General features: G+C 44.2%; 3 protein-coding genes across 3 annotated transcripts; all 3 read right to left on the bottom strand.

The window, feature by feature from the left end:
• Positions 1 to 15: 15 nt before the first annotated feature.
• Positions 16 to 5,973, bottom strand: LOC139930022 (PC-esterase domain-containing protein 1A-like). Its single transcript, XM_071923115.2, has 9 exons — positions 5,901 to 5,973; positions 5,062 to 5,141; positions 4,592 to 4,824; positions 2,999 to 3,149; positions 1,970 to 2,216; positions 1,809 to 1,865; positions 1,478 to 1,549; positions 694 to 948; positions 16 to 170 (listed from the first exon to the last, which is right to left on the bottom strand). The coding sequence occupies exons 1-9, from the start codon at positions 5,971 to 5,973 to the stop codon at positions 16 to 18; spliced, it is 1,323 nt and encodes a 440-aa protein (XP_071779216.2).
• Positions 5,974 to 7,526: 1,553 nt separating this feature from the next.
• On the bottom strand, positions 7,527 to 20,623 carry rpgrip1 (RPGR interacting protein 1). Its single transcript, XM_078291835.1, has 31 exons — positions 20,536 to 20,623; positions 19,909 to 19,962; positions 19,224 to 19,341; positions 18,824 to 19,029; positions 18,099 to 18,201; positions 17,958 to 17,972; positions 17,063 to 17,209; positions 16,867 to 16,972; positions 16,588 to 16,611; positions 16,280 to 16,426; positions 15,317 to 15,390; positions 14,648 to 14,892; positions 14,379 to 14,485; positions 14,170 to 14,220; positions 13,763 to 13,942; positions 13,476 to 13,593; positions 13,148 to 13,311; positions 12,695 to 13,040; positions 12,407 to 12,564; positions 12,044 to 12,279; positions 11,764 to 11,879; positions 11,189 to 11,442; positions 10,919 to 10,975; positions 10,633 to 10,817; positions 10,192 to 10,270; positions 9,993 to 10,029; positions 9,609 to 9,694; positions 9,219 to 9,408; positions 8,967 to 9,051; positions 8,678 to 8,805; positions 7,527 to 8,025 (listed from the first exon to the last, which is right to left on the bottom strand). Exons 1-31 carry the CDS (start codon positions 20,621 to 20,623, stop codon positions 7,775 to 7,777), a joined length of 4,155 nt encoding a protein of 1,384 aa, XP_078147961.1. The 3' UTR covers positions 7,527 to 7,774.
• Positions 20,624 to 22,633: 2,010 nt separating this feature from the next.
• Positions 22,634 to 26,121, bottom strand: LOC139930007 (E3 ubiquitin-protein ligase TRIM39-like). Its single transcript, XM_071923100.2, has 7 exons — positions 25,543 to 26,121; positions 25,319 to 25,414; positions 24,450 to 24,683; positions 24,079 to 24,226; positions 23,908 to 23,934; positions 23,427 to 23,572; positions 22,634 to 23,065 (listed from the first exon to the last, which is right to left on the bottom strand). The coding sequence occupies exons 1-7, from the start codon at positions 26,116 to 26,118 to the stop codon at positions 22,634 to 22,636; spliced, it is 1,659 nt and encodes a 552-aa protein (XP_071779201.2). The 5' UTR covers positions 26,119 to 26,121.
• Between the last annotated feature and the right edge of the window lie 215 nt (positions 26,122 to 26,336).

The following is a 26,336-nucleotide window of genomic DNA, read 5'->3' as shown; positions in this document are numbered from 1 at the left end:
CTCTCGGGCTTCGCCTCAGTAGTAGCGCCTGTGGTCTGCGTGATGGCCGGGTCTGTGGTGGGTATACGGAGCGTAGTGGCGACTGGGGTGTCGGCTCCTCATCACGAATCGGTGCTGCTGTGCGGGAGCGGAGTACGGCTGGAAGTGGTGGGGCGGTCTGTAGCTGACACCTGCAGGGGAAACAAAAAACAGGAGGATGGAAGAGGCATGAACGCAGAATACAGCCTTTTCCTTCTGATTTAGCTGAAAATACTGATGGTCAAACACAAAGATAATCGAAGTCCTGATACCAGTTGACCCAATGCAACAGAGGGTTCTCAGATTAGATGCAGGATAGTGTTTCTACTAGGGAGTTTAAACAACTTTATTTTGCGTATGCATGTGAGTAACAGTTTTGCTTATTGGAAAGGTTTTCAGGGTATCTGCAAATTTCAGAAAGCCTTTAAAACCTTTTAATGCTATTATTGTACAATTGAAAAACCAAAAACAAAAATTAAGAAATAATGCTGTCAAAACTAGCCTATTTCTGATTGAACATAGCTAATTTTCAAACCCAAGATACCATTATTTATGGCTGCACCATTACATCCAATAGAAAAAATCTAGATTCTAGATGAATTGTGCATCATTTTATACACATTTCCATGCAGTTCAGCATGACAGATATTTGGCACTACTGGTACTACGGCCTACCATTTCTGGCCAAACCGTGTCCATGATGGTCTCTGTGGACTGGCATGTGCATCTGCGGGGGGTGGGAGGGTCTGAAAGCTGCGGCGGCCTCATGTCGCTGTTGCTGCGGCTGCGGCTGCGGCTGCCTTCTGTTGGGCTGGCCACTCTGCTCGAAGCTGAAGTAGCCCAGGGAGGCCCCGGGGGCCGTGGGAAGGGAATCTTTGAAGAATTCTTCCCTGTAGCCGTTGTAATGTCCCTCCTTTGATGGGCACGGCACTGCGAAGAGAGATATGAGAAAGGGGGGCAGAGAGCGAGGGGAGAGAAAGGATGAGCGACATGAGGGGGAGGAGAAGACCAGACAAAACTCTACTTCTGCTTCAGTTAGTGATTTCCTATATTTCCCAGAATGCCTTTCGACAACCCCCAGCGAACGGTGTGAACTTGTTGCATTCAGCTGTGGGTTATGTGCGTACGTGGAGAGCGATAGCAATAGCATAGTAAGAACGAGTTTTTCCATTTGAGAAAAAGCAAGTTGCATCCCTTGCTCCAAACTCAACATGTCTTGTGGCTGCATTGCATTCTGGTCTATTGAGGCTCCTGTCCTTCTACGATGGATTTCTCCCTGTATGATTGTTGAACGTCGGTGCAAAATGGCGGCTCCAGAAAGAAGCCTTCGCTCTTTGATTCTGAGGGACTGACATCAAAACCTGACATTTAATGTGATATTTTAGATCGCTGAAACATTTTGTGCTATCAAACTGCACCATTGAAGCTGCATATGATAATTGTGCTCTTCAAGTCTTACCTGTGTTGGAAGAAAAGTAGTTGGCAGGAGGAGGGTAGGAATATCCAAAGCCACTGGCTGCTCTGCACGCTACTGGAGAAACAAGACACAAATCGACACAAATCAGCATAAAGCAACACAACAGACACAACCACACTGAGGGAAATACTTCAGTTCATAGGCATTACAACTGCACTGTGGGTCATAGGTCATGACAACTCCAAACATGCTCTGTAAGCATAGTGAAGGATGCATACTATAGTGTGAAAACTATAAATGAAGGATAACAGAGTGATTGACATCCGATGGGGAATCTCTTATATCAATCAATAATCATCATCAGATATCTTACCTGCATTTCTGGCAAAATTTCCATAGTTTTGTTGCTGCTCAGAGAAGTCTGTGTGCTCTAAAAAGAACAAACACATCAAGCTAAATTAAGCCTGGTACGGTTGGACGAGTGTACATTCCTGCTTGTGTGTGTATGTGTGAATGAGACTTTCCCCTCCTCACCAACAGTGGTCAGCGGACACGTCATTACGACGCCCCAGGCCTGCGCAGCGTGCTGCAGCAGCAACGAGGTTATCCTGCGGTGGGCCAGGGCGTTCCAGTGGACGCCGTCCTTCATGCGGTGCTGCAGGGAGAAGCGGAACTGGAAGTGGAGGTCCAGCACGTCCATCCCGTAGGCGTCGGCCAGAGTCCCGCTGTAGAAGTTGGCCTCGATCACGTCGTAACGCATCTGGTCACCCTTGTGCTCGATCTGACGGGTAGGAGGGAGAGGTGATAGAGATTTACGGCTGGTAGAGCGGCGGCAGCCTGAAAGGTTAAAGGAGCGGGCCTCTCACCCGGCCTTCAGACAGAATGTGGGAAACAAGTTAGGTGCTGCAAATTCAAGCACAGTCAATAGGAGGAGGCAAATGGAGGGAGAGCGCTCTAGTAAACGCCAACCGAGGCAAAGAAGCACTAGGCTCAAGTCAAAATTTTTCCACTTGAGCGAGAAATGTGGGTTATGCAGTAAATAGAAAGTTTCAAAGTCAAATCAGTTTCAGAGGGCTCTATCCAAGACAGCTTACTTTGCACATGAAATGATGTGGCATCTTGTACTTATGCAGGATCTTTGTACTTTGCACTAATGAGTGACTTTTTATTGCGCTTTATCAAGCTATCGCTTTGCCGTTTTATCATATGAAGTTTGTCCATAGAGTTGTGGCCGTTTGTTATGACTTTTATTGTAGTTTAATGATTTTAACTGTGTTTTTATTGTATGACTTGAATTATGTTAAGAATCCCTGGACTGGCTGGGAAAACAACAATGTCCTCTTGCTCAGGGGCCCAGCGAGGTTCCACATAATCAGTGATCCATGGATACTGCACTCACATAGCCCACTAAGTTTTACTGTTATAGCAGCTAGTGGAGGTACTATACAGTGGAGACAGAGTTGAGAGATGAGACAGAGATGAGATATTGCGTGACATAGATTGTGAACTAGTAACATCAAATTTCCATCTCTACTTAAAGATGCACGTTTGGTGATGATGCACCTCGGGCACCAGGAAGCCGCCGATGATCCTCTTGCCCAGCGGCATGGTGAGGTTCCACATGACCAGGGTGTCCTGGGGCAAGATCTCCCTCAGCTCCTCAAAGAACTTATGTAGGTTCTCCTTGTAGTCCTCCACCCACTTGACATTGTATCTGGAAAACCCAACACACACACATATACGTACATGCACACAATGCAAATGTTTATTAGGGATAAATATAATATGCACAAAACATAAAATCGGGGCCAGTTAGATTACTTCAACTGGACCAAGGAAAAATTAGACACGCACACAGCCACAAAACAGTGACTAAAGTGACATCTGCATTTAGATCTATGGGAAAGACAACAGTAAATAGGGTCCGAAATTGTGATCAAATGCACACATTCGATGACCATGATGCTCGTACATTAGTGCGTTATGTAAGGAAAAACAGAAGGGCAACTCTTCCTCAGGTGACTGAGAATGTCACTGCAGGACGTGTCAGACTGTCAGCAAGAACAGTCCGTCCGCAACTATAGTAGGGTCGCAGTGCATAAACCCCTCATTACAAAGACGAATGCACATTTGAGAGTTCAGTGGTGCAAAAACCATAGGCACGAGTCTACAGAGATGTGAAAAAAAAAGTGATATGGTCAGATGAGTCATCCTACACCATATTCTGGACAAGTGGGCGAGCGCATGTGTGGTGTACACCAAGAGAACGGGACAGGCCTGAATGCTTGACCACTACAGTGAGGGGGTCCGGCGGCTCTGTTATGCTGTGGGGGGCGTTTTCCTGACATGGTTTGGGTCCACTTGTCCCCTTTGAGGGAAGGGTCACTGCAAATCAATACAAACACTGACTGGTTTTATAAGTATGACAATGATGTGAATCATATGCTATGGCCTTCGCAGTCACCAGATCTCAACCAAATTGAACACCCATGGGAGATTTTGGACTGATGTTGTTAGATGGCGCTCTCCACCACCATCATCAAAACACCAAATGAGGGAATATCTTTTGGAAGAATGGTGTTCCATCACCTCCAGTAGAGTTCCAGAGACTTGTAGAATCTATGCAAGGTGCACTGAAGCTGTTCTGGCGGCTCGTGGCCCAACACCTTACTAAGACACTCTGTTGGTTTTTCCTTTAATTTCTATGGTGGCCTGTAACTGACAAACACAATAAAGTCACATTTTCACAATACAGACAAGTCAGCTAGCCAATCAGAGCACAGATCCAACAGAAATATCTACTGTAGAGGCAATATGCCACCACGCAAAATACTCAAACAATAATACTGTCTGATTTGTCTTTTCCTTTTTTGGCTTTAGCACAAGGCTTTTGAGCTTTCGTAGTTGACAGGTCGTGTGATGCCACTGACTCAATCACAGCACCATCCTCCTCCATTGAGCAGTTGAAAAAGCGTGGAAAAAGGAAGGAAAGCGGGTGGTGGTGTGGGGGATACGGGGCAGTGAAAATCATACTTATTGCCCCTTTAAATGACCTGACAGAGGAAGGGATGAGATAGATATAAGAGACAAACCTGGGTATTTCAACTTACGTGTGCAAATCCCTTCCTAACCCCTCACCCACCCACTAACTATCACCTAGAAATGTCCCAGACGCAGGAGTTGACGACCACCATGTCCGGTTTGAGGCCGCCGCGGAAGTCGTCCAGCACGCTCTGCATGTAGCGCGAGTAGATGCGCGTCACAAAGTAGTAGCGGACCAGGTGGTGGCTGGACTGGAACTGCCGCACCTCCCGGTACTCCGTCCCGTTGTGCATTTGGCCCAGACAACCGCCCTCCACCAGGCAGTCCTGCTCAAAGCTCACCTCACCCTAAAAAGAGAGGCATGGGAGAGGCGGACAAAAAGAGGAACAAATGGGGTGGGGAGAGAGAAAGAGAGAGCAAACTAACTTGAGGGAAGCGATGAGAAAATTGGAATTAAGTTTGTCCTGACAAGCTGGGAAAATAAACATCAAATGGTGAATTAGGGAACTTCATTTCCGCCAACATCCCCTTCTTTTTAGCAGTATGTGGCCCTGTTACATGTTAGTCGTCGAACCATCATTTACCTTGCTCTTCAGCTGTTTTAAAGCGAGGTATTTCTCCTTCTGTAGCAGGAGAACAAGGTCTTTGTACACCGCCCGCTGAACTGAGGAGAAACACAATGATGCGGTAAAACAGCCGGGAAACAAGAATAATGTGACCTAGAGCAGAATAGTATCGCAGGTGGTGTGAAAAGCACAGGTTGTACCAACACAGTTGATCCATGTTCAACAACTTCACTTCACAACGGTCCTGGATATCCAATACAGGCTTCCTACAGATTGTTCAATACGCATGTTGATAGTGGCTGGGCAATTCGACTGTCAACAAGGCTGTATACACTCTATAGCTGAAAATGATTTGTCACAACAACAAATATCACAATATGTGAAAGGCCGCTGGGTCTACAACACCATAAAACAACCAGTTATGAATGTACTGAAAAGAGGTTTTTTCTCGCCAAACGTTATTTTGCAAATCCCAAACCTAAGAGTAGGAAAGTTCAGAAAATGTTTTCTATAGTTTTCTTTCAGACTTGTGGAGACCCTGCAATCAGGATGAATCAGTATGTCAGGAAGAAGGTAACGGCTGCTGGACCTGAAAATATTCATAATATGGTGTTGTATGGTGTGTATTGTTCATTATGTGCGTTTGAGTGAATTCATGATTTTTATCTGCCTACCAGCTCATTTAAAAGCAATGGGAATAGTTTTTGTGATAGTATAATTTCTTTAAACTAAGGGTTGGGACCCAAAATGGGTCACACACCCGTTTCCTGCAGGTCCAAAACAATTTAAGCGTGTTTCTGTATAAAAGAGGAAGAGCAATTTGAATGGAAAAGTTGAAACCATAGACTCTTACTCACTCGAGTCTCCCAGAACCACAATAAACTTGTTATGGAGCAGCTGGCTGGCCTGCTGGTGGCTCACACACTTCATTATCTCCCTCTGTTCAACAAAAAGCCGGACAGACTGGTTATGTGCATGACTACACAGTAGTGAGTGTGTGGTGTGGTTTGTGGATGATTCATTGAAGAGCACGCGCTTACAAGGAAGAGAATATGTAATGGTGGCAAAATAATTAAAGGTTACTGTTAACACGCATTACTGATAAGCTTAGCTAGCGTTAACTTCCATTTTAAGGTTAAAATGACAACACAGATACTTACCATTGTTAGTTGGGGATGATTTGACTTGGGTAACGCTAGTTATCAATCGTTTATAATTATTATCTTGGCGCCTAGCAGCTTGTGTTTAACCCTGATGGAAACTGAACCGCTCAATCTGGCTGTTCGGCCCAGCCGGGCGACCCAAACCCCGGCTGAGCTTCAGTCGACTGGGCCTCGTTTCCAAACTTGCTAGCCAACTGAAACTGGCTCTAGCACAAATGTTGGCTAACAGTTAGCAAGCAGTTACGCCAATTTGTAGAGCACCAATTCGTCTTGGTTTGTTTGAACCATAGACTGTAGAAAAAGAGGTTTGAACATGGAAATTAGAATTTATTTTGCGATTCTGCAGTTATTTTGATGAAAATGTCCATCAAAGTCTCAATGATTGGCAATGAATTTGGATTTTTTTTGCTAGCGTTTGCTCGACAATCTTTAAAAAAAACAAAAACAAAAAAACCCTCAAATTGTACCCGCAATGTTTCAATTTTGTAAAACAACTGTTAGACAACATTTAAAATATTCAAGCTAAAGTCATTTCAAAACGATATCACGTTAAACAGCAGCAAGTGTGTTGCTCTTGCCAGCAGCCTCGAATCTAATGATGCTGCTGCTTTTAAGTACGTTGGAAATATCCGAATTTCCGCGTTGTATGAACTTGAACATCCCAACAGCTGGTAAATACGACTGGGAAAGTGGGACATTTTATATGATAGGAGTTCCTGATCTGTGATGTTTTCACTTTTTCACTTTTAGTTGTCACACATTTTTTATTTTAATACATTTATTAAAACATCATTTACATGCCTTATGTGCATTTTCTGATTTCGAGAAAGCAATTCGGCATTTTACGAGGAGCACGTTAACACAGCACGTGTTGTGCCATTACTACTGGTCTAAATCGTCCAGCAGAGGTCAGTCTTTAGCTAGGGCAGCTAAAAAGACCCCCAGAGCTGATGTTTGAAGAAGAAACCTTTATTGGAACATCAGATATTTCCTCGATATGGAAAAAAAGACAAAGAGGACAATTTAATCCAATTTGTAACATCAATAGTGCTCTTTTACTTAGATTTTACTGCAAATGTATTCAAGACTGAATTCAACATACAAAAATGTAAACAATTTAAGTAATTCAAAGCAATTAATCGACTATTTTGAGTGTTAATTCAGTGACCTACCTGAGTGTTAAAAACACAAAAAATTCCAAAGATATATCAAGTATGATCTGAATTTATTAGAAAAAGTACAGCAAATGGTCATACATGGTTAGTGAGAGATATGCTATATGCAATTAGATAAATGACTAAATGACAATCTGGAAAAAATAAAGCCAAAAACACTATGAAAGATATTATTGTCAATAAGATATATGATGAGGATGTCACAGCAAAACAGGGACAACGGATAAACAGGGAGCATGTTATTTAGCTGAAAAGAGTTGGACATTATATTTACAAAATCCATAAAGAAACCTGAGAGATCAGCTTCAAATGCCTTTCGGAAAATTACCCAGTAAATAATTTGGATTACTAATAAACATGTTTCACTTGTTTAATCTCATATATTTTTTGCTTTCAGAAGACGTCACTGTCATCGTCATAACCTATCATTTGTGCCTGACCATCCTTCTTCTCTTCTTCCTCTTCTTCCTCCTCCTCCTCCTGCTCCCCCTCCTCCTCCTCCTCCTTCTCTTCATCTGTCCCATCTTCTTTCTTGGTGTCTTTTTTCCGGTGAAACTGCCAGTAAATCCCAGTCAGAGCTTTCGCTGCTTCCAGAGACACTTTCAGCTTTCCGATCACCTCCCTCTCTTCATCCACGCTCACAACTAGAGAAAAAACACAGACATAAATACATACTGGAAGAAAAATCCATGTATCATTTCCATAATTATAATAATTTGTTATTTCATACATTATCCAATCAGGGATGTAAATTGCACTTGTCTGCCAGGTCATGGAAAGTCATTTTCATACCAGGCAAGTGCAAAAATTACGTGAAAAATCCCTGAATTTGAAGGAGTATAATGAGGAATATATGAGAATAGCAATTAAATACGCATTGACCCACTTACCATTGTTAGCATATCTGGTACAGCTCTATGTATCCACTATTTATTCAGTTTGCTACAGTGAAAGCTAATGATTTTCAACACACTCTGTATATTTAGTGGATGGTGCATTCAAGGTAAGCATCAACTAAAAAGCATGCACATTAAATATTGGACACAGAGGTGAACATGTTACCAACTTTCTGGTCAAAATGTTAGTGTTAGTTTCATCCTTGTATTTAATTATGCAGCTTTGTATGAGTTTTGATAGTGCTGGCAGTTTAGTATAACGTGAAATAAAATACATAGTAAAAGCACAAACTTATGAAACGCACACAAAACACAGGGAACACACCCGGAATGGTTTTGACTATTGGAACATAGAATTTTTGTTCTCAAAAAAGACAGAAAGCACAAACACAACACTTACTTTCAATCTGCCGCTCGACGACATCATTTCCTGTGAGCAGCAGCTCCTGCAGGTCCAGGAAGGCGTGTCCGACGTCCACACACTCCTCGTCATCGTCCATCGGCTCGCTGACTACTGTGAACCTTAACCTGCCGTGACACACACACACACACACATTAACAAGTTTGTGGTTTGTGTGCACACTCACACAGACATGGGTACAGACAAAAATGATGTATTCGGACTCAAAAATTCAATAACTAATAATTTAATGTGACACACACACACACACACACACAGCGTACAGTACCTGCCCTGGCTGGGATCAGTGCCCTCCAACATGGTGTAAAGATACTGTCTGAGTGAAGCTGACTGTGAACCATCCACATAGATCACTGAGAGAGGGAGAGAGAGAGAGAGAGAGAGAGAGAGAGAGAGAGAGAGAGAGAGAGAGAGAGAGAGAGAGAGAGAGAGAGAGAGAGAGAGAGAGAGAGCAGTAGTAAGAGTGAGACAGGGGTTTGTAACATACAAACACAGTCACACAAAGCTCACCCTCTCTCACCTCGTGTGAAGTTGTAGTGGATCTCCTCTCCCTCCGTCGGCTTGCGGAGGGACATGGGTGTCTCCGTCGTCTCCATGGGGACGCCCAGCAGCCGGTACTCCACGTAGACGCGCTGCACCGACTCGTCCCGCGCCACGTGGGACGACGGGCCGAACGTCAGGGACAGAATCTCAACCCTCAGCTTGTCTCCCTGAAACACAACCAAACTCAGTTTAGTTCAGAATATGAGGGACGATCTCATTCAGGATCAGCTGAAAGGTAGAACTGATTCCAGACCCACAAGCCTCATACTCTCTCCTTCGTCCTCTCTCCCTCTCTCTCTCTCTCTCTCTCTCTCTCTCTCTCTCTCTCTCTCTTTCTCTCTCTCTCAGTCAGTCACTCAGTTTGTACCTTTCTGATTTTTCGTTTGGGTGGAACGATGATAATATCACTTTGTGATGAGTTTGACTCTGCAGACTCCCGGGCGTCACTGTCTCCTGCAGCAGGTGAACACATGCAGATAACAAATTAACATAATCCTTTGATCTATGAAATCTAATATGCTGATACATTTCATTACCAATCCCAGAAAAATTGCATAATATAATGTACATGTGTAGTATTATGTACCTAAGATACAAGGAGTGACAGCATGTGACAGCATCGCATGTGTTTTACACATATTTTGTATGTTCCATGTATTTATTTTGTAAAAGTTTTGAGTTTTGATGGGTTACGAAAGTTTTTATTTTACATGATTGAGACAAAACTATTGCATTGCATATGAATAGTTACCACTCTCGCTCCTCTCCTCCTCTTCATCCATGGACTCCTGAGAGGAAGAACGGACATATGAGCCCCTCTGTTTCACCATTCAGTTCTCAATCCATTTCTTTTCATTTCTTTACTATTGTTTTTATTGATTTATTTTCTGGTGACTCTACCAAGCGTTTTTATCCCTCCTAAGAGATCGAAGGAGAGAGTGAGCTCCTACCTGAGTCCTGGCATCGCTGGCAGAGCTCCTCCTCGACAGTGAGGCAGGCGATCGTCTGGGAGAAAGTCTGTCTGAAGATCTTCAATAACATTACATTCGTTTTTTTTTAGTATGTGTGAGCTCTGAGTGTCACCATATCAATGCTTCTTGAGTCTAGCCAAACAAATAAAATAAATAAAGAGCGAAAGTACCAATGAAAATCTAGATTGGGGTGAATAATATTATCATATTGAGTGAGAACTGGTGGTATGACACATTTCAGCAGTGTTTTACATATTTAGAATATCATACCTGATTAGAAGATGAACCAGAACCTTGACAACCCCCCCATACTCCAATATCTGGACACCTCTTTTTTGATCTAGAACAAATCCTGATAATCCTGACAACACCGTGATCTGTACGCATGAGGGTAAAATAGGTATTTATAAACACAATGACCTAGACGACGAGGCGTGCCTTGGGTCCGGGGTCAGATGGCGTCTGGCCTGGTGAAGCTCAGGTGACCTCTTGGTGGATCTCTTCCTGTCCGGGGACTGGAGGGGCGTGGCCGGAGATTTCACAGGGGCGGTCTGCTCCGGCTGGACATCCTGCGGTCTTCTCTGTTTGACAGGCGGAGGTCGAGGCTTGGGGTAAAGATAGACGGATATATACAGTGTTTTGTTTATATTGAAACAGTTCTGATGAAAACACTTTCTGTTCAGCTAAGAATGTGCTATTTTCTTACCTGAACTTTTGTCTCTTTCTGCACTGGTTTGGTTTCTCTTGGCTCAGGTATCTGAGTCTGTTGTGAAGGGACAAAAAAACAAAACAGGTATTAAGCTATGTCTGAATGAATGGACGCTGTGTTTAAAAATACATTAGAACATTAAAGCTGCACCTGGCACTTTTGCATAAATTAAATTGGGCAAATAGGGTGAATTTCTGACATCTCAATTAGGGAGATAGTGTGGGGAAGGGACGTTCAAATTTTTGTCCAAGCATAAAATAACCTCACCTTTACCCTCGGCTTGGCTATGGGCCTCTGTGCCTCCTCAGCCTCCTCTCTCCTCCTCACCTCCCTTTTGGGACTTTCCATCGCCCTGTCCTGTCTCTCCACTCCCCTCCTTTGTCTCTCCGTCTCTCTCTTTGCTCTGTCCATCTCCCTCCTTCCTAGGGAATCCGCTGGCGGTTGGAAAGGGTATCTCCATTTTATCAGCAGCCTGACCATGCCCCGCGGCCCACCGGCCGGGTCCCGCAGAACATAGTCACCTGGCAGCACAGAGCGCACAGAGAGAAGAGTTTCTGAACTGCTGAATGGGTCGTTTCAAGTCAGCAGGGTCAGTCGTCCCTTTAGCCTTTGATTGCTGTTACAGTGTGGTTTCTGAACTGTAGTGCAGAGCTGATAGGACCAGGTCAAACATATTGGCTCCCACCCACCTTCTTTGGCTCTAACGCCCAAGACACATTTCACAGATCCTGCATACTGGTAAATGTGTGACCACGACCATTGATTAAATCCATCCTTTTCTCAAAATAAATAAAAAAGAAAAAGAAACCAAACCCCCTACATTTATCTTCTTTCTCTCTCACCTCTGATCTCCCTGCCTGTAGCCAAGGCTCGGAGTGGGACAGGGGTCTTGGCCAGGTAGGCTGGTGGTATCTGGTCATCGCTGTCGTCAAACACATACACCCACAGACTGCCAGACCTGGACAAAATTACAGTTGATAGTGGACTTTTCAGGAACTGTGGAAAGTGTATGGTATAACTTTCCTGTAATGTTCTTATTGGGACTTTGCTGTGATACTTGTATAGCATCCTTAAGTAAATGAAAGCATTTTACTACATTCCTCTGTTTGCAGACGACTATACCTCAGATAGTGCAACACATCAGTTGTTACCGCTAACGGGTAGCTGGCGGTATCGTTGAACACCGGGTCGGTGGAGCATTGGACCGTTGGAGAGACGTGAGGCTGCAGGTCGTAAAACCTGTAGGTGAGGTACGCATCAGGAAGTAGTCCCGGCCAGCGTGCACTGAGGCCCACACAGCGCTCCATCGCTATCACCAGCTCATTGGGTATCCCTCCGCCGTAGTCGTGTAACTCCTGCTGTCGGAGAAAAATAATGCCAACAACACAGATGCATGAGATAAAATTCCTTATCTGTGTCCCTGGCTGAAAACGTTTAGGGACCTATATTAAACATTGATAGAACTTATTCTGCTGTATATTTTACCTCATGACTGCTGTCCTGCCAGCCTAGATGGTGCTGCACAGGACCCCTGTGTGTCACTGTCCTCCTGTCAGGTCTCTCTACCAGGGTGTCCATGGGCTCCGCAGGAGGGAACAGACGCACCCAGAAATCCACAACGCCAATGATGTGACCCTCAGAGCCTTGGAGAGAGAGAGAGAGAGGGAGAGAGAGAGAGAGAGAGAGAGAGAGAGAGAGAGAGATGTCAACACGTATTGTGCTGTTAAACAAGTCAGTATAATATAATTTTTTCCTTATACATCACCTCCTCACCTGTGATACTGACACGTCCACTGACACGCTCCCCCCTCCTCTCCATGGCGCCCGCGAGGGACATCTGCCCGCCCCCGCGGGTCGCAAACCTGACCCCCCCTAATGCCTGGTGGAGCTCCACTCTGACCCTCGACCCCTGGCCTCCCAGCCGGCCTAGGTCGCGGGCCGTGAGGGCGTAGCGGGACGTGAACCCGTAGTTGGGCTGACTTCCCGACACCAGAGGGGTGGAGTGCACCTCGAAGTCCAGCAGGGTGTAGGTACAGAACGTCACAATGTCTTCACCTCTGTCCACGCCCGTTCGAATGCCACCCATACTCCTGAGCCCGCCCGGGGTGAAGGTGGCAGCCTTGAGGTGTGGAAACAACAGATCGATCAACAGAATCAAACCCTCCCTCACTGTGTGTGTGTGTGTGAGTGCGTGGATCTGTGTGAAACAAGTGTGTTTTCAGGGACCTTAAGGTGAATCTCCAACAGCGACTCCCCGGGCCTCAGCTGAGAGAAAGACAAGTCATCCTCAATGGGCTGAACCACCTCCTGCTCTCCCCCCGGCCAGGTGTACTGGACTGGTATGGTCCGTTTGTAGTTCCTGGGGCTGTATGCTAACTCCTTCAGCTGGGCTATAGAGGAAAAATTGAAAAAGATGAAGATAGAACGGACATTTACTTATATGAAAATGTTGTGAATTATTGCTTTAATTATTTACTACCATTTGGGGATATTGGATGCTCTTATCTTTGTTGTTACCACAGAAATGAATGTTCCTGAAGCGTGTTCTTCATACCTTGTAAAGTGTTGACCTGAAGACCCCTCTTCGATAACAGTTTGTCTTTGTCCGCCGTCCTCCTCCTGCTCTCCTCCCTCTCTCTCTCCAATCTCTGGTTCACTGTGTTTAACTCTTCCTTGGGGAGGAAAGAGAGTTGGAGTGGCAGCAGAGAGAAGATGAAGATGGTAAGAGGAAAGGATGTTCATGGAAAAAGCAGAGTGTGGGAATCAATGAGCATTTCATTACACTGATTACACTTTATTGCTGTGTATATGCAAGCGACAAACGTGTGTATGCGCACGTACCTGCAGGTCTTTACTGATGCGGTGCTCCAGCAGCAACAGGTTTCTAGTTTTCTGTAATTCCAGCACGGTCTCGGCGTGCAGCGCCTGGATGTCTGCCAGCTCCCGGGACGAGTCCTCCACCTTCCCATCAGCCCCGAGGAACCGCAGGCCCTCCCTGCTCTCCTGCTGGAGCCTAAACGCCTGTAGTGAGAGAAAGAGAACGAGGCGAGGTTCTTTTCTGAATCCTTTTATCTTTTGAATCAAATCCCAATAGAGACGTGAGGCTTTTCTTTGGGAAGAGAGCTTGTTCAAAAGCGGGGGTGGGAATAGCAGGAGTGGGCCGTTATCCACGCTGTAATGCTTTTTTTTTTTTACATAGAAAGTATGCCAAATAAAAGGATAATAGAGCTACAAGAGAGAGTACCAACCTTGATCTGCAAAAAGGTTTCGCTGAGGTCCTCAACACTCATGTCAAACTCCTAGAAGAGGAGGAAGAGGAGAGGATGGAAATCATGCCAGCATATGGGCTAAAAATAAGATTAAGTGCAAAATGCTAAAGCGCGGCTGCATGCAATGAATTTAAAGCGGTGAAACAGCAATTTCACGCCAATGATAGTAAATTCTCATCTCCTCTGACCTTGGTGACAGAGTCCAGCCTGTCCTGCAGAGTGGAGACCTGCTCTCTGTAATGGAGCACCTCCTGTTCCAGATCCCCTCGTTTGTCTCTCATCAGCCCAGACAAATCTATGTGAAACAACATAGGAAGCTTCATGAATTAATGTGATTGTAAATTAAGTAGGAACCCTGCTAAGTGAAGTTTTTTTCATTGACAAACTCCGAATCCATTTGTTTTTTTCTCATTATCACACTGCAGTAGACAGAGAACCACCTTGCCGGGAGTCCTACCTCTTTCTCGCTCCCTCTGCTCCTCTGACATCTGCTTCTCTCGCCTCAGCCTCTCCTTCTCCTCCTCCAGCCTCCGTCTCTCCTCCCTCTCGACCCGCAGCGTTTCCTCCAGCCTCTGGATGTCCATCCTCCAGATTCCGTCTCTCTCTCTCTCCTTCCCTTGGTCCACTTCCCTCTCCTTCCCTTGGTCCACTTCCCTCTCTTTGACCGTCGGGCCATCGTGTTTGCTTTGGCCAGACAAGGTGCTGAGGAGGAGGACAGACAGATATAAGCAGACATGGAAAAACAGGTAATGAAATTATATGTGGGTGCACCGATGTTGACTTTTTAAACTGTAATTGACAGCTGGTGTTGTCTTTCACATGTAGGGAAGGTTTCATGACTCAGATCAAACCAACCTATTCCAAATGTCAAGAACACATGGGTGTTCTTGGGAAATTAAAGTCATTTTATTTCATGACATTGAGATTATTATGCATAGAACTAGATACGTATGATTGATTCACCTGTTCCTGGGTCTCAATTTCCCCAAAAAACAAAGATCTCATTCTTCAAACCCTCTGGTCGGTGGATTGTATTATACCTTAGAGACTCAAGGTTTTTGCTAGTCACTGTTGATACTGTATGCATGGCTCTGATTTAGATGAGGTAAAACACTCCATCTCTCACCTCTCCAGTAGAGTGTCGTAGCTTCCTTTCAGCAGAGCCCGCTCTCCCTCCAGGTCTGATATCCTCTCCTGGAACTGAGACACCAAGAAATGTATGACTCTTAGAAAACCCTCTGTCACTTATAATTTCATTTTACATTTCAGGCATTTACTGATGTACTTACTTACAATGAGTGACAGCAGGACAAATAACGGTTGATGGGTACATTGTCTGTTGCTGGGAATTGAACCTGTGACCTTTTGGTTACAGGATGGTCCCTCTTACCACTTGGCCTCCACTCCCACCCCCAATAGCAACTCTCACGAAGGATCACCATGAATGTGTTTTAGCACCCTCCCATGACTCTTTTTGTCTTGACTGATTGGTTGTTTCTTGAGTGACATTTTTGTTGGTTCCATTTTCATCTGATCAATGTTAAACCTGCACTAAGCAAGCGTTTTATGTAAAAATCATAGAGAGCAATAGAGAAGAGCGTTCCTTCCCCGCTAATTGAGATATGGCACATTTAACATATTTGCCCAAATTACATTTTGACATTTTCACAAAGAGGAAGTGACAAATCAAAGAGTGAAACACAAAACTGTCTCCTAAACAGCAACAAGCGAGCACTCTGTCCAGAGAAAACTGGACTCAACAATGATGGCTCAACAATGATGGCTTCACCACCTCCACCCCCCACTAAGAAGAGATTTAGTTCTGGGAGTGAACATTTTACTGATGTCACATTACATGATTTCTGGGTATTGTCCTCAAAAATCCAAGTCAAATCCTCAAAATTCAAACAGTTACCTCTCACTGCCATTTGGGGCCGCCAACGTGCAAAGTTGGAATTGTGTAAAATGAGGAAATTCATTCTCTTCAGTGACCAAAGAAAATGCTCCTTTGCATAGATACTCACTCAGGTCTTACACATGCGTACCTATTGATTGTGTGTGGGTGTGTGTGTGTGTAGAGCTGCAGTACCTCCTCCAGGGTCTGCAGAGACAGGCTGGCGGTGGTAAGTTGCCCCTCCAGTGCCAGCGCTTTCTGTCTCTCCTGCTTTAGTTGTTCGCTCAGCTCCTCCACCTTCTCCAGCAGCGCTCCCTGGCTTTTCTTCAGTGACCGCTGACTCTGAGGTGAACACAAACACACACACACACACACACACACACACACACACACAAAAGGAATATGAGCAGTAATTACAATTGATCGAAATCACTCGGTAAAAGGTTTGGAGTACATGTTTGAAATATTTAATGAGCTTTGTGTGTGTGTGCTGGGGCAGTTACCTCCTCTAGCTGCTTCTCATATGCCTGGAGATGGAGAATAAGAATGAGAGAGCGAGAGAATGAGCGTGTGTGAATGAGAAAAAAACAGGAAGAGAAACAGACAGCGATGCAGATAGAGAGAGAGAACTGGTATTGAACTGCTATCGTCAAATTACTTGAAATTACTGAACTATGAAACTAGAATTATTGAGCTGGTGGCAACAAATTACAATAAAATAACGAAAGAATAAATGAATGAATGAAAGAATGAATGAATGAGTGACAGAAAGGTTGACTGACCTCTTGCAGGTCGTGGAATTTCTCCTGGCTGATTCTCAGGGCGGTGCTCTTCTCTGACAGCTGCTTTTGCAGACGGATCAGATCCACATTGTCTCTGATGGTTAGTCTGACAGAGAAATAAGAGCTTAGACTCAAATCTATTTTATTATTACTATTATAGTAGTAGCAGTAGCAGTAGTATTTCCACTGTAGCCACCTGTGTCCGTCCACCTGCTGCTTCCTCATGCCTCTCATGGTTCCCTCTATCTCCTTCTCCTTCTCTCTCAGAGTGTCTCGGAGCGACTGGGCAGCCAGCTCCAGCTCCGCCACCTTCACCTGCTGGGGCTCTATCACACTGGACCTGCTGGGAGGGGGGAGGTGGGGGGGGGGGGGGGGCAGGGAGGTTAGGAGAAAGGGTGGAACGAGGGAGAGAGAGAGAGGGAGGTGGTCGGAGGGAGGCAGAATGGTGGGATGGTTGCAGGTTAGGGAGGAAGAAAGAGAAGATGGGATGGAGGGAGAATGGGAATGGGGAAGGGGGAGAGGGATGCGGTTGGAATAAGAGAGGGAAACAGAGAGGGAGAATGAGGAATGAGGTTGGAGGGAGGATAGGCGGGATGGAAGGAAAAAGGGGGGGAGATGGAAGAAGATGGAGGTAAAGAAAGAAAGAAAATAGAGACAGAGACAGAACAGAAATGGTAAAGATTTACCAGCCTCACTGCAGTATCCTAACACGATTCATTTGGCCAGTTATAATACACATTAGTGTCCTGCAGAAACCATACATATTCATTTTACCTTATTCTTTGCACTTTCATTTGTAGTTAACCAGTGTAGATCCTCATGACACTGGGTCAAAGTTAACTTAAATTGTGAAGTGAAGAAAAACAAACCCTGAACAAGGAAATCAACCGTTTCTCAATTCCTGACATGGTGGAGATATGAGATTTTGGCAGGACATGGCCGATATGAGAAAACTGCGTTATTTGATTGTCTTGTACTATCAGCAAGCTTAGGAAAGCTCAAGCAAAAATCAACTACTTCAACTCTCATTACAGTAAAAAGAGTTAAAGGACGTAGTCTATTGCTCTGCAGGCAGATGTTCACTCACAAACCTGAGTAGAGAGTGTCTGTTTAGGAAAAAGCAGTAGGAGAGAACAACGGTGGATGAATGTCACATTAGAGATAAAATATTCTGTTCTCTTCTATTCTATGTACATCAGTAAAGCGCACACACACACACACTAGACACTTACAATCTCTCTATCTCTCCCCTGGTGTCCTCCAGTGTGTGGCCGTAGCGGGGCGGGGCCGTCTGGGCTGCCCTCCTGACTCCGCCCTCCCCGTCCATACTTTTACCTACCAGCACAGAGAGGAAGAGAGGGAGGAGGGAGTGGTAGTCAACCTGCATTCATGTGCTATCGGATGTATCGGAAAAATGCATTTCCTTCTTGGACATTTCACAAAAACGCTGTTGTAGTTGGATGATGAAATCAGAAAGTCAGAGACAATTTTACCACCCAGGTTTCAGAGTTATGACACAATGATAACCTTTAACCTTTTTAACATAGTGGAAACATTTTTTTGCTTGGTCTTTGCTCTCCTAAAGTATGGCAAGTCCCACACCTTGCCAAACCCAATTAACTCTCTCTCACACACACACACACACACACACACACACACACACACGCACACACACACACACACACACACACACACTACAGTTGCCAGTTTCTTTCTTTGTATACTACCTTAAAACAAGACATATTCACTAATTTTGTAAAGTTTTGTGTTATTTTATGTTTAATGTGAAATCTGATTGTGGAAAACTCCCCAACGCTCTTGAAATAACTAGCCACAATATTTCCACCCGTCATGTAGTTTTAAACGGTTCACAACATTCACATCCATCCTCCCTACACATACACCCTATCCAAACACACCCACACACACACACACACACACACACACACACACACACCTTTGCTGAACCTGTGGTGTGCGCGTCCCCCGAGGTCCATAATGTGTTGCTTGGCCAGGCTGAGTTTGTTCTGTAGCACCCCCTTCTGGCTCTCCAGCGTAGCGACGCGGGCCTCCAGCTCCTGTATGGTGTCCTCCATGTCCCGCTCCTTAATGCCCTCTGACCCTGGACGGGCCTGTCGGAGACGCATCAGCCTGGTGGACATCCTGGAGGAGGAAGAGGGGTTGAATCGTCCATATTTGAAGAACGTAAAATGTTCTTAATCAGCGATATTTAAAGCTGCACTAGGCAAGATTTTGATGTGATACACCCGTCTTGTAAGCTTAAATCACAAAGTGGAGCTGCAGCAGAGTAAAGCGTTCAGTGTGTGTGTGTGTGTGAGTGTGTGTGTGTGTGTTACCTGCGTAGCCTCTGTTCCTGTGTGCGTGTGTGTTGTCTCAGCACACTGTTCTCCTCCTGCAGTCGCAGACACTGGTCCTCCAGGTGCTCCCTGGGAATCCGAAACAGGCGCTGACGATCTGAGAGAGAGAGAGAGAGAGAGAGAGAGAGAGAGAGAGAGAGAGAGAGAGAGAGAGAAAGAGAGAGAGAGAGAGAGAAAGAGAGAGAGAGAGAGAGATCTTGTCAACCAAGGACTCAAGTTACCTACTATTCTTTAAAAAGCCTTATAATTAGGGGTTCAAGCCTGTATGTGCATACTGGATTTTCTGCTAATTTGCATTTTTTGCAAATTTAACACCAAAGTTGGTGCACATGCAGAAGGGACTTAAATATACAAATGATCTATAAATGGGTCCATTTGGATACACAATATGGCATACACAATATACATACATACGTACACACATACACATAGTATGCCACAAGTGCCAAATGTGTATCTGTTATTTTGGTTGATGGAATTATTATTATTATCACATTTGGTGCTGATATTAGTATGAAGTGATTGGGTTCATACTGTCACCATATCATGTAACCTTGATGATATCTACTATATCATAACAGTAATACTGTAATTTTTGTCAAATGGTGGATATCACATTTTGGAGTTAAAATGTGAAAGGATGGATTTTGCAAACTAGTTTCACCTTTCATCTTCATGACATGGGTCTTCTTCCATGGCTTCACGTCACGCATGTTACCTGAGGAGATGACAGGAAAAGTTCAAGTACAACCAGCTTCAATCCAGAGCTGCTGTGCTCACACAGCCAGGCGCATATGTGCACGCACGCACGCACGCACGCACGCACGCACGCACGCACGCACGCACGCACGCACGCACGCACGCACGCACGCACGCACGCACACTCACAAAGACACACATACACAAAACGCATGCACAGGCAAACATAGACGCACACACAAACACACATTTACACACACTCATACATAAAGGTACAGACACACACATAAGCTTGTATTGTATTACAATACTTGTGAGGACTTTCATTGACTACATTCATTCCCTAAACCATAACCTTTAACTCTCAACCTAATCCTAATTTTAACCCTAACTCTAAACCCAAGCCCTAACCCTAAACTAGACTTTTGTACAAGTGAGGACTGGCAAAATGTCCTCACTTTGTAGGATTTTCCTAATTTTTCCATCCTTATGGGGACATTTGGTCCTCATAAAGAGAGAAGTACAACAACACACACATACAAGAATACACACACACACACACACACACACACACACACACACATGCACAGACCTGGGACAGTTGGCATCAGTCCGCCCCTCATCAGTCCCACGTCTCTGACTGGGAGATCCCCGGCCGTCTCGTCCACCACTAGTGACATCACGCCACTCCACTCAGACTCAGCCAATCAGAACGCTTCAACCCTCAGGTGTCGAAACAACAAACTCGTGATGATGTCATTGCAGAGTCAGGCTTGTTATGGTATGCCATACGACCTGTTCACTGGCTGTCATCCAGATGAAGATATAAACTGAAAAGTGGATGAACCAGGTTTTAAAAAAGGTTGGTAGGCCTATAGAGCGAAACAGTAGAGAAACCATAGAAGCCTTGTTAAGTCTTAAAATTAAAATCTGCACTTCATATCTGGGAACAAATAACAGAGCATGATCATAACTTTATATATTGCATTTATTTCATTTATTGAGCACATACTCTCAATTGTGGGGGTACTCTACTTTTTGGTTGAGAGGTAAAAACGCTTGCTCTATCCTCTGTGTATAATCTGCTCAAGCCTGAAGGAGCTGTCAACTCCCCAGCAACCTGTTTCAGCTCTATTGTCCAGTTTAAATAAAATCATCAGCCAGCAAACCATAGACAACATTTATGAAAATGTTGTTTATGAAACTTTTTTTGTATTGTAAAATGTAAACCGTGTATAAAGCAGTATGGTCATTTGCTGCTGAAATACAATAGATGCTGCATTGTTAAATTTGCCTAAATGCAGCCTGATGAGTGTCAAAGAAATTATTAACTAATGATATCAACTTACATTTAGACTACATTTGTTTAAACATGCAGGCAATATCAAGCAGTAGAAATACCACTTTTATGAGAGTGGTTTACCTTATCAGATTCCTTCCACATTAGTCAAAAACAACACTGACAAGCTGTATTCACAAAATAACTGACTTACCCTTGCCTGCTGGCCATCCAATGTAGTTATATCTCTGTTGAAGAAATAATAAGTGTGTAATGTGTTCTTGTTTAGCCTGGTGTCCAGTACAACCTGCAGGCCCTGTGCATGTGCGTGTGTCTCCGCCCCACACAACGACCATATCAGTTGTAATCCCTCTTCATCCCTCCCTCTTTCCTTCCTTCTTAACCCCTACTCTTTTAGCTCTGGTCCTTTCTACAGTATCTCCTAACTGAAATTCATTCAAGAGGAGGACATCCACAATAATATTAAATAATTACCTGTAAAGTGAGTGTAAATAAGTGTGTATGTGTGTTCGTCACAGTCCATAGACATGCCTGTGTGTGTGTGTGTGTGTGTGTGTGTGTGTGTGTGTGTTGCTTTCTCCCAAACCTCAGACTTGCAGTCTGTCTCAGTCCCATCTGCCACAAGGCTAATCCCATCTCTGAGCTAATCTGATTAACCGCTGTCAGGGTGTAAAATGTAAACAGTGGTCTGCAGTCAGTTTAGTGGATTAGCCTCTAATGGTTGAGGGTAGTTATTAAAGGGCTGAGGCTGATCTTGGATCTGTGCTCAAACTGTAATTTATTAAAGGAACAGAAGAGGAAGGAAGAGAAGATGAAGGAGAATAAGAGGGAGGAGGAGGAGAGGAAAAGGTTTGAGAAGATACAATGGTTTAAAGGTTATTGGGAGGGAGACAAGTGACTGTGAGAACTGTGAGAAGTGTGTTCCGTGTGTGAAAGTAGTAATTCACATAAATGAAACATCAAACAGTGATGAACCGTATAATAATTCCCCCTTTAATAAAAAAGATGACATTGATAATGTCTCTGCATGAGAGATTTCAGAGGGCAATGTTTGAGAAAATGTTGTCAAGAGGTCAAAACAGGTTTCTGAGGTCACCAATGAAGTCTGTACATATGTAGAGTTTCACTCCAAAATTACACATGTGCCATTGAAAACATTGACATTTATTTTTACAAAATATTTGTTTTGCAGGATAATAAAGCATGTCATAGATTACTCTTGAAGTTATGAGTCACCTTAAGACCTTTGCTTGCAAAATAGTGGTGGTCTATGTTCCATGCCACACTTCTCCCATCTTTTTATTTTTTTTTATTTTGAAATGAATGCTATCTGATAATAAGTAAAAATGCTGTAAGATAAAAAAACAAACAGTGAATGTACATTTAAAAGTCATATTGTAATGTCGTCTAAAGCCCCGCCCCTGTTGATACCACTGACAGGACAGATTATGAGCGGTGATTTGTTGTTGCCGCTGTCACTCATATCCGGGTTAAAAAGCGGAAACACGGCCTCGGTGAAGTGGAACTTGGTAAAGGAATAGATGTGAGACCGGGCCTCCGCATCGTAGAACGACACCGTCCCGTCCTCGTAATCCACAAACACCCCGACGACCTGCGGCCTCTGAGGGAGACACAGCATCACCGCCTGTCCCGCACATGCCCGGTACTCGCCTCCCCTCCTCAAACAAATCACCCAGTAACCGTCCTCTGGGCTCAGCGTGACCAAACCCTTCCTGTTGACCGACTGTCGAGCCACGCCCAAGTCCCACGCCGTCTTGTCTCCGACGTCAACCTCCCAGTAGTGCCTCCCTGTGATGAAACCCTGCGTAGCAAGAAGGGCCGAGGTTAGGTGATGGTGATGACTGTTATCTTCTCAAAGCTGAAATCTCTTTGGCTTCGATTCTCTTTCAATCAATTCAGCTCAATTACATTAAGAATCATAACATGTTTAAAAGCAAAACAGAAAGAAGCAACATCCTCTTTGTGACAGAAAGCAATGGAGTTCATGGGAAATGTGGTCTCAATTCTGAGAAACACTAGCACTAACAATACCACTGGTGTGACATAGAGGCTGCCAATCGTCTCGTCCATGGTCTCATCTATTTTTCGGTAATTATACGCTTTTTGTCCACAGGGGACAAGCGAAAAGAGAAGGACAAATATAGTGTCACATCTTTATTTACCCTGGCGGCGAGGACACACGGTGCCGTGTCGAAGCGCTCTGGTAAATCCAGCAGGTTCTGTTCTACATCTCCATCCCAGACTCGTCTCCCATCCTCTGATAGAACCAGCCAGGGGTTGGCTGTCCTGGGGTCCAGATGAACATCAACTGGTGGATGGACACAATTTATATACAGCTGTCACTTCATTTTCCTTTTTTCTGCTCATATCAAATGTTCTTTTTTTTCCTTTTTTGTTATTTATCATTTGAAAGATGGTTCTTAAGCCTGAGAGAAGTCTAAGAACCAGATGAAACTGGAATGCATATGAATGTTTTATTATGGAGTCCAGATGTGTTTTGATTTTGTTGAGGAAAGAGGACATAAGAAGTCTGTGTATATATGTAGGGAGAGAGAGAACAAGCTAAAGATGAGAGAGATCAGTATTGTTTCGTTTGTTTTGTTATAGGTTTTCACAAGTTCTGAGAAAAATGTAAAACTGTACCTGCATACTGCTGGATCGTCTCATGCTCTGTAAATTAAGATGAATACATGAGCCAAAATAAGAAAGACAACATCCAAGTATATTCAATTAATGATCAATGGCATGATATCTAATTAATTATTTTGTAATGCACAGTTGTGTCTTTGATGAAGAATCTTTTGAGAAGTTGACCTTGATTGGAAAGCTTCTTCAAAGCTGGTGGCAGCAGCTCTTCAATGTGGGCCACCGCTCTCCTTACAATCCCCACACAGGTATCTGAATGGACAACCATCGCAGCACAGGGCTTGGTGGATGGAGGAGAACTCAGAGATGGACATGTCTAACATAAATAAAGACAAGGGACAAATGAGCCAACATAACTTTAAATGATGAAGGATAGGAGAAGAGAAAAAGAAAAGACAAGACAAGACAAGACAACAGAGAAGTTGTCCCAAATCTGTGAAATCCGTCGATTGGTCAGGATTATAAATGTCTCCTAGTGTGTCCCCAGCCTAATGGTGAGTTTGCTCATGTGTCCTACTTGATGTGAGAGGACCACTGACCTGTAGCAGATGGAGATGGTCCTCAGTGTGAGAGAGCTGCTCCAGTTCACTTCTTCTCCCCTCCAGCTCTCTGATTTCCTGCTGCAGCTGTGTGATGAGCCCCTCAGCTCTCCTCTCTGCTGCTTTCTGCTGCTTCTGGATCTCTTCAATGAGCTCAGCCTGGCTTCTCTTCATGGAGCGCAACAGAGTGGAGAAGACCTCCATGCTGTCTTCTATATCCCTCTTTGAGTTTTTCTGAGGACATTGAGCAGTAATAACAGAAGTCTTGTCAAATTTTGAAAGTTTGCTTTCAGTGATGGCTGTTGTGGTGATGTGTCAATTGCTTTTGTGTGCTGTATTTGTAATGCATGTCTAAGTAACACCCTTTTACTTTACAGGATTATTACTAGTAGTAGTAGCAGTAGTAAATACATATAGATTCCAATGTTTGTTCATATGTATTTTTCATTTCAGCTCAGTTACACCCTCCTAATGCTGCAATCTACTCCTTTCATTCATACTTCTAAGCTGTTCTAGTTTTGAAATTGTCAGCTATGTGTGTTTATATTACCCTCTTTTGCTATATTCTTATCTATATTCTGCTTTCCTGTAGTGTATCCTGTTACTGTTTGCTGCTGCACTGGCCCAATTTCCCCACAGGGATCATTAAAGTTTCATCTTCTGTTATGACAACTAGTTCCAAGTTTAAGTTCAAGTAATTTATTTATATACCCCGTTATCACAAGCATGTATCAAAGGACTTTACACAGAATAAACCTAACTAGATCTAACTGATCAACAATCAACTGTAGAACAGAATGATGTAAGACAAACACAAGGAAGCAGAACAAAGCACAAGACCCACAATTGCAAATTTTAACTCAACTCACTTTGCTGAGCTCCACAGAGTGTTTCATCTCCTCCACCTTCTCCAGTCTGTCCTGGATCATCTGCTGAACCTCTGCCTCTGTCCTTTTCATCTGAGCCTGAAAATCAGGACAGGAATCCGAATTAGAACCAGAATCAGAATCTAAATCTATATTCAGAGCTTAAGTGTGAGTAGAATAGGAAAGCCTTTTGAAACAGCAATAGGAGGAGGAGGTTCGGATGTCACCTTCTTCTCACCGCTCTCCCTCTCCACTGGAACGGTGTCGTGGCAGCGGTGGTCGGTCTCGGTGCACAGCACACACACACACCTCTGGTCGCTCCTGCAGAACAGCTCCAGGAGCCTTTGGTGCCTCTTACAAATCCTGTCTTCCAGGTTCGCCACAGGCTCAATCAGCTTGTGGATCTTCAAGATGGCAACTCTCAGGTGAGGCTCCAGGTGAGTCTGGCAGTATGAGGTCAGACACACCAGGCAGGACTTCAGGGCCTTCATCTTACTCCCGACACACACGTCACAATACACGCCTCTGGATTTTCCCAGCGTCGACGACACGCCGTTTTGCCGTCTCGCTCGGATCTGCTCGGCCATTTCCTTGGCGAAGGAGTTCTCGCAAAGCTCTGGACGGCCCTGAAAGACCCTCTTACATCTGGGACAGCTGATGACCTGGCTGCCGTCCCAGTGTCTTGTGATGCAGGCCGAGCAGAAGCTGTGTCCGCAGGGGATGGAGACGGGCTCGGAGAAAACATCCAGACAGATGCAACAGTGAAACTGCTCCTCTGACAGGAGAACGCTGGGGGAAGCCATGACTTCAGAAATACGATAAAGAAAGAGGATTAAGTTAATTGGTTTTGAATCAGAAATGAATGACGTGAATTCACACACACATAAGAAATGTGTTTTAGTAACAAAAAATTAACATTGAGCCCCAATTACGTCACCAGCAGAATATAAAAAATTCTACAAAACATTAGATCTACAGAATATGTATTAAGAAAAAGGTTTGGTCAAAAATTACACATCTA

This window comes from Centroberyx gerrardi, chromosome 23 (genome assembly GCF_048128805.1).
Source record: "Centroberyx gerrardi isolate f3 chromosome 23, fCenGer3.hap1.cur.20231027, whole genome shotgun sequence".
NCBI lineage: Eukaryota > Metazoa > Chordata > Actinopteri > Beryciformes > Berycidae > Centroberyx > Centroberyx gerrardi.
This window is presented reverse-complemented; position numbering and strand designations above follow the sequence as displayed.